The 13,558-nt window shown below is 32.9% G+C and overlaps 1 protein-coding gene across 1 annotated transcript; it reads left to right on the forward strand.

Moving 5' to 3' along the window:
* Positions 1-951: 951 nt before the first annotated feature.
* LOC104120343 (uncharacterized) lies at positions 952-5,307 on the forward strand. Its single transcript, XM_009632088.4, has 2 exons — positions 952-1,421; positions 4,429-5,307. Exons 1-2 carry the CDS (start codon positions 1,058-1,060, stop codon positions 5,121-5,123), a joined length of 1,059 nt encoding a protein of 352 aa, XP_009630383.1. The 5' UTR covers positions 952-1,057; the 3' UTR covers positions 5,124-5,307.
* Positions 5,308-13,558: the final 8,251 nt, after the last annotated feature.

Consider the following 13,558-nt stretch of genomic DNA (forward strand, 5'->3'; position numbering starts at 1 on the left):
CATAAATTGAGATAAAGGAATAACTAATTTGGATATAAATCTTTACCTCTATCTAACTTACTCAGACTCCGCTTGTAAAATTTTACTGGATTTATTATTATTTTTACCAAAATATTAATATTATTCTAAATTCAATGTAGAATAAGTAATGATAAGTAATATCATCATTCGTAATCCCCGGATAAAGATATAAAATGACAATTTTAGCCCTCAAATGCCCTTTTCATTACCATATCAAATGTTGAAATTGAAAATAAAATTTTGTCCATGTTTGTTCAGCTTCAAACCAAATACTGCATCTTTTATTTTTAATTCGTTTGAATCAAACAAAACAATTCTGTTAAATAATCTAGGAATTATGAATTCCAACATTACAAACGACCCCTTTTAAAATAACTCAGTTACAAATACCCCGGAAAGAAAGTTACAAATATACTCCTTTAGGAATGTCAAAATAGCATAAGCTAGTTAGTTTTTGGATTTTGATAATTAAAAAATAACTAGCATTTGTAAAATCATTAAAAAACCCCACTATTTTATAATATTTGAACAAAATTTACCTTTAGTAAATACGAAAAAAATCTAGCATAATATGCTAGAGTATGAAACTCTTGCATATAAAACTTCGGCGCATTATACTGGAGCTCAAACTTTAAAAATACTTTGAATGCGAATTACACCATATTATGTTGAAATTTACATACAAGTTATTTTGAACTCCAACATATTATTCTGAAGTGTAAGAAGTTGGAACTCCAACATATTATGTTGATATTTTTTTGAATCTTAATTTAGGATATTTTTGTCCAGATTTACTTACCAAATATAAAAAAATAATAATTAAATTTTGATTAATTTTAAAGCAAGGGCTATTTTGTAGTTATACATTAGGCGAATTTTAAATTTCTTCCTGTATGAATTGATTGCGGGTCGGACTCTTCGGGTTATCGAATTTTGCAAAACCCCAAACCCCCACTCTTCTTCTGAGTAACCAATTTTCTAGCAATGGCTGAAGTCTAAAACTCCAAAACCTTAACTTCTCCGACCTCCAAAAACAATGTCGATTACACTCTCAGCTCTCTCATCTTCAATCCCATCTCTCAATAAATTCCATAAAATCTCCTCCTCACATTTTCCTTTAAATGCTTGCCCTCGTAATCAGAATATAATTTTTCCCTTATCTATAACCAGAATTAAACCTTTCAAACTAGAATTGACCCAAAAAAGATATTCCGGGCTTTTTGGTAGTAATTGTGGATTTTCGTTAATTAAGAAAAATGGGTTTATTGTGAAAGCTGAGAATGGAAAAAGTGTTGAGAAAGCTGAAAATGAGGCTAGGGGAGAGAGCACAATGCCGGATAGATTCAGGTATTTGACCAAAGAAGCTCCTGATAATCCTGTTAGATGGCCTTGGTTCATAGGTATGTACAATCAAACCACTTTATAGCAACCTCCTTTGTTCCGATATTTTTTCACTGCTATAGTGAACTGCTGTTATAGAGAACATATACTATAATATAACATGACAAATTGGTTCCAAAGCAAACTTGGTTGTTATAGTGAACTATTATAGAGGATTACTGTTATAGAGATGTCCATTATATACAATCAAACCTCTTTATGCAACCTCGTTTGTTCCGATATTTTTTGGCTGCTTTAGTGAACTGTTGTTATTGATAACATATACTATAACATAACATGACAAGTTGGTTCCAAAGCAAACTTGGTTGTTATAGTGAACTATTATAGAGGATGACAGTTATAGAGATGTCTATTATATACAATCAAACCTCTTTATGCAACCCCGTTTGTTCCGATATTTTTTGGCTGCTTTAGTGAACTGCTGTTACTGATAACATATACTATAACATAACATGAAAAATTGGTTCCAAAGCAAACTTGGTTGTTATAGTGAACTGTTGTTATAGAGGATGTATGTTATAGAGAGGTCTATTATATACAATCAAACCTCTTTATGCAACATCGTTTGTTCCGATATTTTTTGGCTGTTATAGTGAACTGCTGTTATAGATAACATATACTATAACATAACATGACAAATTGGTTCCAAAGCAAACTTGGTTGTTATAGTGAACTGTTATAGAGGATGACTGTTAAAGAGAGGTCTATTATATACTCCCTTTGTCTCAATTTATGTGATACTCTTTCCTTTTTAGTTTGACTTAAAAAATGATATATTTCTATATTTAGAAATAGTTTAACTTTAAACTTCTCATGATCAATTGGGACACAAGTATCTATGGCTTGTTATAAAAGCGTTTGGTTCTTTCTTAAAAACTATGCCCAGTCAAACATCATACATAAAATTGGGATGGAGAGACTAGTACTCTTTTTTTTGGAATAAAATTTGCCCAAATAAAGCAGAATGGATATACATGATTCATGTATTCGACCGCGAGTAAGCATAGTTGATTGATTGATATGCCTGTTAACTTGTATGTTGGTGGTCTGATTGTACTCTAGCTTTGGTATTGCTGTATGAGAATTCAATTTCCCTTACAAAAAGAAAGAAATCAGCTTTGATTTTTCTGTTTTTCTTAGTATTTTTTGGAATGAAATTGGCCCCAAATAAAGCTGAACGGATAAAAATGATTCATATAGTCAACCCCAAGTATGCCTAGTTGATTGATTGATATGCCTGTGAAAACTAGTACTATGTTTGTAGTCTGATTGTACTCTAACTTCCGCATTGCTGTATGAGAATTGGAGTGCCCTTACAAAAAGAAAAGAAGTCAGCTTTTGTTTCTCTGTTTCACTTAGTTTGAATGTTTGATGTTTCAACTTATATTATTTCCTAGTTGTGATAGTAGGAGAATTCATAGAGGGAATATTGAGATGAGAGTACTGCGGAATGGACGAAGTCTGAGCGAACACTGCTCTTATTTGAATGAAGCAAAAATATCGCAATCTTTATAATATTAAATGCTGTTATGTCCTAGTAGCAGTCCTATGGCTTATGATAATAGCATAATAATGGTAACTTGAACTACTTATCCTCTTGTTTGGTTGTGGTTAACTCCCATAGAAAATGGAAATTATAGACATTTCAAGTCCTCTTAGCCTGAAGGATTTTTCTATTAGCCTCTCTTCTGTTTCTGTTTAGTAAATAAGATTTTATTAGAAAAGCGCCAGGAGGAGGAAATGAACTTTACATAATTACAAAATACATCAGTCAAAAGTGGTCGCAACAGTCAACCCTAAACAAAGTCAATCGCATGATACAATCTCATTGCCGTGCTCTGCTTTGTCATTATTATTTTCCTTGAGGATCTTTTTTCACTATTTACACTCCATTATAGGTTCCTCGGTTACCTTAATATTTTGTACTACTTTCTTTTGTTCTAGTCTTCTAAGGTTCTCCTCTTTTACTATACTACAGGACTGTCTGCTTTGTGCAACAGTCTTGTTAATTGTTATCATTGTTTCTTTGATAATCCCTGTGAATTGACGATGTAAGGTGCTACCAGTATGATAAACTTCTATGTGTATTTGCTGACTGTTGAAATTTACCTTAATACACATTATGCAAATCTTCAACCCCCACCCCAAAAAAAAAAAAGGAAAAAGATAAGAAAAGACCCACACAACAAATGTATTCATTCAGGCAATCTATGTCCATAGATAGATTATGACTTATGCAGTACCGGCATTCTTAAGGTTGAGATCTAGAAATTGCAATCTTAAGCCATGGGATAGGTCAATAATATACCTAAAATATCATCTGAGTATACATAATGATTGACTGGTATAGCTTGATAGAATCACCATTTCCCACCCACCCCTTTTTTTCTCATTATATGTTTAAACACACATACATTACATAAAATTAGTCAATTCTCTATTCTTGGTCATTAGTTTAGCTGAGTGCCCCAGTCTAGGACGGTGATTTGTGTAGTTGATAGTATAGCTGCTGCTTGGAAAAAAAAGGAGTATAACTGCTGCTGAGTTGTTGAGTGATGTTAGTGGTAGTGCAACTACTTTATCGAGCCTTCCTTAGGGGGTAACAAGGTCACTGTTCTCTTACTCAAATGAATTCCTAGAAATTTTGAAGAATTCTGTTGGTTTACTGTTATATCTTTATCTGGACTACATGGTAGGTAAATAAGAAGGATTAGTTTGTCTCTTCTATGTTTGTCTTTTTGCGTTGTAAGCTTGACTTTTTCATATTAGTTAAAAGCAGCCCAAGATACTGTGTAGTTTTGGCGGGCAACTTGCCAGGACATGTATCTGTTGTAAAAGTATCATATAGTTGTTGATCATTTGTGTTCCTTACAGTTCTCATTAAGTAATGGATCGCCTCCTCGTTCTGCACTTTTCTTGTGTGGCCTGCCCTCTATTTATGAAGAAGTGTTCAATAGATATAGATAGAGTACTTAACTAACTCTGTAAATTGTTGTCGATATGCAGCATTGGCCTTTCTGCTATATGCCTGGAGAACTGTCTTGTGGGAACTGTCTAATTGGAAAAAAGCTGTGGGTGCTATCTTCCGATTTCTTGGTTACATCCCGAAACTTGCATTGTCCTTTATATACTACTTCATAGGGGATCAGATCACAGCTGTAATTAGATTTATTGAATCAACAATTTACTCCATTCGAGCTTTCTACTCTGGTGTAGTTGCATATGCACCACTTCAAGAGCTGACAACAATCATAATTTTGGCATCTTGTGTACTTGCCATTGCTGAAGCGGCTGTTCCAGATTCTGTGAACAGCCAACCGTACCTTCTTACAGCAGCTGGAATAATGGGATTCGCTGCTGTGAGAGGTTATATCTCTGAGCTGTTCTTTTGGTTTCTACTTGTGGGCTTGTTTGTCTTTGCTCGATTTATTAGAAAAAGAGACTATGTGTCTTCCGCATTGCCTGCTGCAGCTGTATTAGCTGCTGTCGGAGAGCCTTGGATTAGAATGGTAGTAATGGTTTCTTATGCTGCTTTGGCCGTTATTCAACATTCTAAGATGCCTTTAAATAAAAGTGAAGGTGAAACTACTGGTGCAGTTAAGAAGGTCCCGATTCCTCTGATTTGTGCTGCATTGGCCATTGGCGTTCGACTTGCTGCAAAATGGGCTGGTTATCGGCATTTGACTTGGATGATTGTTTGATATGCAACAAGTCTACCCCTTGTCCGCGCTGATAGAGCATTCTTAGTTTGAGCATTCTTAGTTGTTAGTTTCTACAGTGGCAACATGTTTTCTCATTTGGCAAAATTGCTGCTTCTTTCTCTTTTTTGCCTGTCCAGTTCTTTTTGTACAACTTATCTTTTACAGAGCTTATTTTTCTTTCAAATTATGTTCTAAAATCCACTGTAGTTGCAGTTTTTATTGGTTCTTTAATCTGTTTCCTTCTATATATGCAACTACAATGTAGAAGAGGCAAGACACTCAATGATATTGGCCATTTCAGATACGTGTGTGATTTTGCAAGAGTGGCGTGGTAAAAAACATAAAATTGTGAATTTGATTGAAACTTGTTAGATGACTAAATTTTTGTTACCCTGCAACTAACCTATTTTACAGCAACGTAAATTGTGATTAAAAAAATCAATACATCTAATTGAAGTCATTCGGTAAACAATGTAAATTGTCTTTCAAATTTTAATTTAATCGTGTTCAGAATATAACTTTTAGTTGGGAAAGGTGTCAAAGTCGTTTAACTTTGTGAAATAGCAGATTTCCCCATCATTAATAGTTGCGTCAGTTAGATCTTGTCGTTACCAAAATCGGCTTTCCAAATCGTGGTCCTCTATTACAAAGGAAAAAAATCAAATTTGTCATTGAACTATGCGAAATGGTGCAGATTTGCCCCTAAATTTTGAAGAAGATCACTATTTCGAGATGACACCACTATTTTCTTCAGCACTTATTTCTATCCCCCAAGCTTAAAGAAACCACCCTCAGACTTTAAATAAGTTCAAATGGAACTCAAACTACAATTGTACGACCAAATCTGATCCTCAATTGTAACGTAACTTCATCAACACAATCCCATCACTAATCTTTCTTAAATCACCAATAGCGATGTCAGAGCTCCACATCAACCCCCTAGTGCTAAAATAAACTCAAGAACAAAGAAATCAACTCCTAAATCATTTGCAACAGAAATGTGGTCTTTTCGTGGAGGTAACATAGTAATTAAGAAAGTGATAAAGATGAAGTGTGACTTTGTTTATTTGAATGAATGATTTTATATGAAAATTATTGTGTGTTCTTTTTTGGAGTGTCGTGGGAGTTATAAGCAGGTGTGGAGTAACAATGATCTTCACGTAGTGTTTTTAAAAATGGAAAATATTAATTGTTATAACGGTGATCGATTGAGGGATGAAATATGGTGGTCTAAAGAAATAGTGGTCAATTTTGAACAATTTTGCAAAGTTTAAGGGCAATGTAGATCATTTCTCTTAGTTCAACGAAAAAATTGACCTTTTCCTTTTAAATGACGGTTCACATATTGAAAAATTAGTGAATAAGCACGAATATAAACTACTTTTATTATGTCAAGAATAGATTTAATAGGATTGCACAAACTTAGGGCAAAGTGCAACAATAGCCACTTTTAAATCCACTATTTACAATATATTCATAATTTACAATGTATTTAAAAATTAATCAATTCACCCAAACTTCAGGACTAAGTATCCTGAATTTGGAAATTAAGAACTTAGTGTCCTGAATTTTTGAGCTGCTAATTTAAAATTCAGGACTAAGTGTCCTGAATTTCTGAACTTAGGACATAAGATTCGAACTTCTTGACACAATTTTCGAACTTTAGGGCACGATGTCCTGAAGTTTGAACTTTAAGAGTTAAACTCTAGGATGTCGTGTCCTGAAATTTGAGCGAAATCGGCTAATCTTTTAATACATTATAAATTGTGGATATATTTTAAATAGCATGCGTAAAAATAGCTACCTGGTGTCATTTCCCCACAAACTTAAAACTATGGTTGGAAAACATAGCTAGCACAATCTAAAATTTCAATATTTAGAGTAGACAATAAAATTGCTTAATGGGCAAAATACAAAACTAATTGGTCGGCAGAAACTAATTATATTTCTTATATAAAAATGTATTAAAAAATTATATATTTTGTACATATATTCCCATAAAGAGATTTTTACATTCCTATATACAATTTGAAACTTTATTACCCTCCCTACTCAAGTTTCAATTTAATTATATCATATATACAAATTTACCAATTATATACACTTTAGGAATTAAATGAGTATCTCTTTATATTAGAAATCAATTATTTCTCATCTTTATTCTCTCTCCCTCCTGCTCTCTCTCTCTCTCTCTCTCTCTCTCTCTCTCTCTCTCTCTCTCTCTCTCTCTCTCTCTCTCTCTCTCTCTCTCTCGCTATACGTCTCTCTCTATCTCTCAATCCCTAATTCCAGTAATGTAGAGCAAAGGAAAAGAGAGCAGCAATTCCATCATTGACAGCCATTAAAAAGCTTTGAAGCTTTGAATTTGAAATTGGGTTTTCAAATACCATTATTTGTTTGGATTGGGTGTTATTGTAAATAATTGAGAATATTATTTGGAGTTTATATCTCAATTTTGAGGGTGTTTTGGTGAAGATTATACTTGATTTTGGCTGAATTTCAGATTGAAACTCGAAGAAGAAGAAGACATGACATACATTATACTTACGAAATTCTAGTAAAGTTGTAAAAAAATTATATTATGTTGTTTATATATATATATATTATATGAAAGTTAAACAATATTGTATAAAAATTATATTTCAGTTGTATGATATTGTAGTTATATATAACTGGGGTAGAAATAATGTATGAAAGTTGTAGATAAGTTGTATAATATATAATTAGTTGTATGGAATTTATTTTTACTATGTATAAATCACATACAAAATATCCAAAAGACATTGTATAAAGTTTGTATAAAAATTGTAGTTAAGTGGTATGATATTGTAGTTGTAGATAAATTGTAGATAAGTTGTATAGTATATAATTATTATGTATGAAATTTATTTTTTGTATAAATCAGATACAAAATATACAAAAGACATATTTTGTATAGAATTTGTATTTAAATTTGTTGGGTGTGAGATGAAATGTTTATTGTTATTTTCATATCTCTTCTCTATATCATTAAGCAGTTCTCATGTCAAAGTCTGGTTGATTTTGGGTATGTATATTTTGCCATGAAGTAGTAAGCGTCGTGATTTCTATATTTTGCCATGAAGTAGTAGAAGATGAGATATGGGAAAAAAGAGAGGGTGACGATACTCGAGATCTGAGGGATTAGATTCTCTAAATCCCTAAATATAAGTTCAATCTGGAGAGATGCTTCAGAATTAACACTATGATTTCTGCAGAAAACCGGCAGCACTTTTGGGGGGAGCTTGACTGAACCACTGGTTATATACATCTCAGTAAGCTCGACCAGGTTCAACCAACTTTGTCGAACTTTTTCCTGAATGTTAAGGATGATTTGTACTTGCTGCAAATCGATGCTAAAAAGCTTGGGAATGGGTTGGTTTACGAAGCTATCGATGACTCATGTTCAGAAGAGTTTACTAAGCTTGTTTGCTGTAAGAGGGGAGAGAGGATAGAAAAAAGAAAAATGGTGTAACTAAATCCCTTGACTGAAGGTACAACTAATGGGATGAGAGTCTTTTAAGGTGAGTTGTATACATTTTGTAACTAAAATGTGTTTAGGTCTGGTAAATACCAAAACATGAACATTTTTTGTAATAAGATTTTAAATAGTATATAGGAATGAAAAAATTCCTATAATAAACTTATATATAAAAAATATATATTTTGTTATGAAAATATTATATTGTGGATGTCCATTCATTACTCCGCTATAGATAATCTTTCCGAAAAAGATTATCTATTTAGTACTCTGTTGAAATTTATCTACAAGCAGTTGATGCAGGCAGGTTGCAAGCAACTCAATGAAATGATTTGCAGCAGCTTCTTAGTAAGCAGGCATGTTGCAAGCAGCTCAAGCAGACACCTTACAAGCAGCCGATACAAGCAGGTTGCAAGCAACTCAATGAAATGATTTGCAGCAGTTTCTTATTAAACAGGCAGGTTGCAAGCAGCTCATGCAGACAGCTTACAAAGAGCTAAAGAAAAGCCTTGCAGCTGCTTCCTGTAAAGCCTCGCAGCTGCTTCCTTTCTTCTATAAATAGAGTAGTTTTTAGTTCATTATAAACATAACTTTGAAAGTTGACTAAAATATCAATCTCCCTCTATACTTGTCTTCAGTTTATTTCTTTTATAGTCTTTATTTTATAACACGTTATCAGCACAAGACTCTGCCATTTTGAGCACTTACATCGAATTTAATTTCTATTTTAATGTTCATCTCCGATGTAAGGCGACACTCTTATGTCCGTGGTCAGATCTTGTTCATTTCGAGCATCATGAGGCAGATTATATCCTTGAGGTGGTGAGTTTTTCTTCTTGGCGGTAGTGATGTAGATGTCACTTACATATGGAGTGGCCAAATTTGCGTAATTTAATTTGAGCATTTTGCTTATATTTTAATATCTTTATCATCGCTTGTTTGGTTATATGTTACGTATACAATACCTATTTTGGTATTTGTTTTCATCCTTCTTATCTTACTAAAGGATTACAAAGTGAATAACATTGTTAGATCCACTTAAACTCCAGTAGAGTTTGCAAGAAATATACAACCACCAGAAGTGGTTATATTTCGTATATCTCACTGTAACTAAATTTTGTTAACCACCAGAAGTGGTATATGCCTATGACCACCAGAAGTAATAATTTAGGCTTTCTATGGTTACAATTAAAGATAAGCTAGAGAAATATTCTCTATATTGCATGCACGCCTCGATTTGCTCCTGAAGTAGTAAATATTTTAAAAGAGGTTGAAGCATCAAATTTGATGTGATTAATGCGCGTTCAGATAATTATGTTCGATTTCCTGAAGGATGAGAATTTTTGATAAATATTAATCTATTCCCTGAAGTGAATGTGATAATATTAATAAAGTCGTAAATATGAACGCGCTCTTGTTGTAAATATATTACAATTCACCTCCAGAAAAGTTAATATAATTGAGAGAATATATACTCAATATTTCGTATTTAAAATTTGTTCCTGAAGAAGTAACATAATTGAAATTTCCTCCTGAAGTAGGAAAATATTTTGAATCAGTATCTTTATGTGCTAAAACAAAATAATGAGCTATTCAAAGTTATTTTTGAAGCACATTTTCATTCCCTGGAGTGAATGAAGAAAAATCACAACTCACCTCCTGGAGAGGTAGAATAATAGAGGATATAAATATTATTTTTGTAGCATAAAGATCATTGCCACACGTACTTGTTGTACGTAAAATATCTTGGATAATTTTATTAAATATCATTCTAAGGCAAAAGCATTCTTGTAGAATGCTTTCTACTACAACCACATTAATATATTATGGTTAGTTATTGAGTTTTTCGGAGGAAATAACAACTCGTGTATATTTCCTTAAAAGATGCAATGACTGCCGTATTGATACAAAATATTCAGATGTTAATGATATTTCTCCTTGAAGGAGATATTTGTCACAAAGTTAGTGGTAGAAATATTAAAATTCTTAATTTTCGTCATTTATAAATTTAGAATTAGCTTTATATTGTTCATTTGATTATGATTTTCTCTCATGACACCAGAAGTGTCTGAGCAATATTTGGTAGTACAACAAAAGCTCCTGAAGACCTAACTGTTTGTCTAGAAGACACATGACACAAGTAGTGTCTGAATAATATTTGATTGTGGACAATAAATAAAAGGCTTTCGAAGAGCTTATTTGTCATTGTTGTGATCAAAACATATGTTATGATAAACCGAAGTTTACTAATACACATGACTATCATACTGAGACTACAAATGATTGAAAGATTGAAAATTTTCATGTTTTCACAATCATATGAGGTAAATATGTATGTGAGAAGATACCTGCCTTATTCTTCAAATTTGTACTACATCATGTATCACAATATACCAGAAGTTTACTAATACAAAAGCAGTCACAGTAAATCTGAAATTTACTGATACAAACGTAGCCACAGTAAATCAGAAGTTTACTGATGCAAAAGTTTATGCCATAGTAAACCAGAAGTTTACTTAGAGATAGCACATGCCATGATAAACTTGAAGTTTTCATTTGCCATTTTTAAATGAGCTATTTGAGAATTCAGATAAGCATATACTGAAGAACTAGAAGATTCTTCAAGAATTCTCTTGTGTTGCTTGTTCTCATAATAACTTGATTATACCAGCTAAAGTTGGGACTAAAATCCTCGAATTCTGAAATATATAAAAGGTGAATATAGGCCCATTCACCTAACTTGTGAACCACTTATAGATGCATATATAAGATGGTTACATGTATGTTTATTGTCAACCTGCAGTTTGGCATTTGCAATTGTCTTTCTCAATTAAGAGCATAATTTTCAGATTATGAAATCAAGATAGTTCATCTTGATGATGCTGATTTATATCCAAACTAGTTTAGCATTGAATACCTCCTATTAATGGCTAAACTATTGCTTATGAGAACAAAGTCTCATGTGTTGGTCTAAGATTTTCTAAATTGCATACAACAGCACTTGTATGCATCAGACCAACAAAATATGATAAGTCCTCCCCTCACAATTGGTTTAGGATCAAAAACCAATTTTTTTACTATCTAATAACTTTTGATGTGCGGTATATGATTAATTTCTCTACCACAATGTACAAAGATATGTTTCCCAAAGAATATTGGGGATATGAGTTAGTTTTTCTAACATTTGGAGGATGGAATTATGTCATCAACATAAATAGCAAGTATAACAAATTTTGATGCCATTTTCTTTATAAAAATACATGTACAAATAACACCATTTATGTAACCTTCTTTCAACAAATATTCACTAAGGCGATTCTACCGCATGTGCCCAGATTGCGTTAAACCGTACAAAGATCTTTGTAATCTGATTGAATACATTTTTCGAGATTTTGAATTTGCTTCAGACATTTTAAATCATTCAGGGATCTTCATATGGAATTAATCAAATGAGTCATATAGGTAATGACTTACATTTAAATGGCATGACATCTTCAGGTGTCTGGACTACAAGTCCGATCCTCATAATCTTTTACAATATTGTGCACTATATTGTATCAAATATATCGTCGATGATCATTTCGTATCAGTTCGCAAGCGACATAACTTGTTGAGATCTCATCACTTTCTTTATTTTCAGGTACCTGAACTTCTTCTGGAGTTTCATGAAATGTTATGTTGTGGGCTCTTCCTGAGCTTATTTCCTCATTATTATGATCATTTGCTCCTATTCTTTTCAAAGATTGTTACCTTTGGAACCGATTGGTCTACCACGCTTCATACGTACAGTAAACTCTATCCTTCAGGGACTTTAATTTTAATAGGAGCATTTACAGCTGAAATATGATATTTATTTTTGGATCAGCAAATGCTTCTGGCATTTGACTTGAATTATCTTCCAAGCGAGGATCATATTAATGATAATTCGATTCATATAGCATATTTCAATTGAATATCTTAAGAAAGAATTTGAGATGAAAGATCATGGAAAGACAACACTTTGTCTTGGTCTGCAAATTTAACATTTAGTAGACGAGATCTTTATCCATCAATCTGCCTATACATAAAGGGTCTTAAAACGCTTTTACATGGACAAAGCGCACCCATTGAGTACACCAATGATTGTTCGATCACTTGAAGTGAATAAGGACCCGTTCCAACCTCCAGAAGAGGATGAGGAACTCCTTGGTCCTGAAACACCCTATCTCAGTGCAATTGGTGCACTTATGTATCTTGCTAATGCTACAAGGTTTGACATAACATTTTTTGTTAATTTACTAGTAAGATATAGTTCTTCTCCTACACAGAGACATTGGAATGTGATTAAGCATATATTACGATATTTAAAGGGAACTCTTGATATGGGTTTGTTTTATGCTAACAAAGGTAGTGCAGATCTTGTTGGTTATGCAGATGCAGGTTATTTATCTGACCCCCATAAAGCTCGATCTCAAATCGGGTACGTGTTTACATGTGGAGGTACTGTCATATCATGGCGCTTCACAAAGCAATCTATTGTTGCTACTTCTTCAAATCACGATGAGATAATAGCTATTCATGAAGCAAGTAGGGAATGCATATGGTTGAGATTAGCGATTCATTTCATTCGAGAAAAAATATGGTTTGGAATGTGATAAAAGATCCACAATTTTATACGAAGACAATGCTGTATGCATAGCCCAATAGGAGGATTTATAAAAGGAGATAGAACGAAGCACATTTCAACAAAATTATTCTACACACATGATCTTCAGAAAAATAGTGACATTGATGTGCAACAAATCCGTTCAAGTGACAATCCGGCATATTTGTTCACCAAGTCTTTGCCAACTTCAACTTTTGACAAGACGGTATACAAGATTGGAATACAGAGACTCAAATATTTGAAACAAGGTTTTCATCAGGGGGAGTGAAATACGCATTGAACTTTTTTTTT

This window comes from Nicotiana tomentosiformis, chromosome 8 (genome assembly GCF_000390325.3).
Source record: "Nicotiana tomentosiformis chromosome 8, ASM39032v3, whole genome shotgun sequence".
Lineage (NCBI taxonomy): Eukaryota > Viridiplantae > Streptophyta > Magnoliopsida > Solanales > Solanaceae > Nicotiana > Nicotiana tomentosiformis.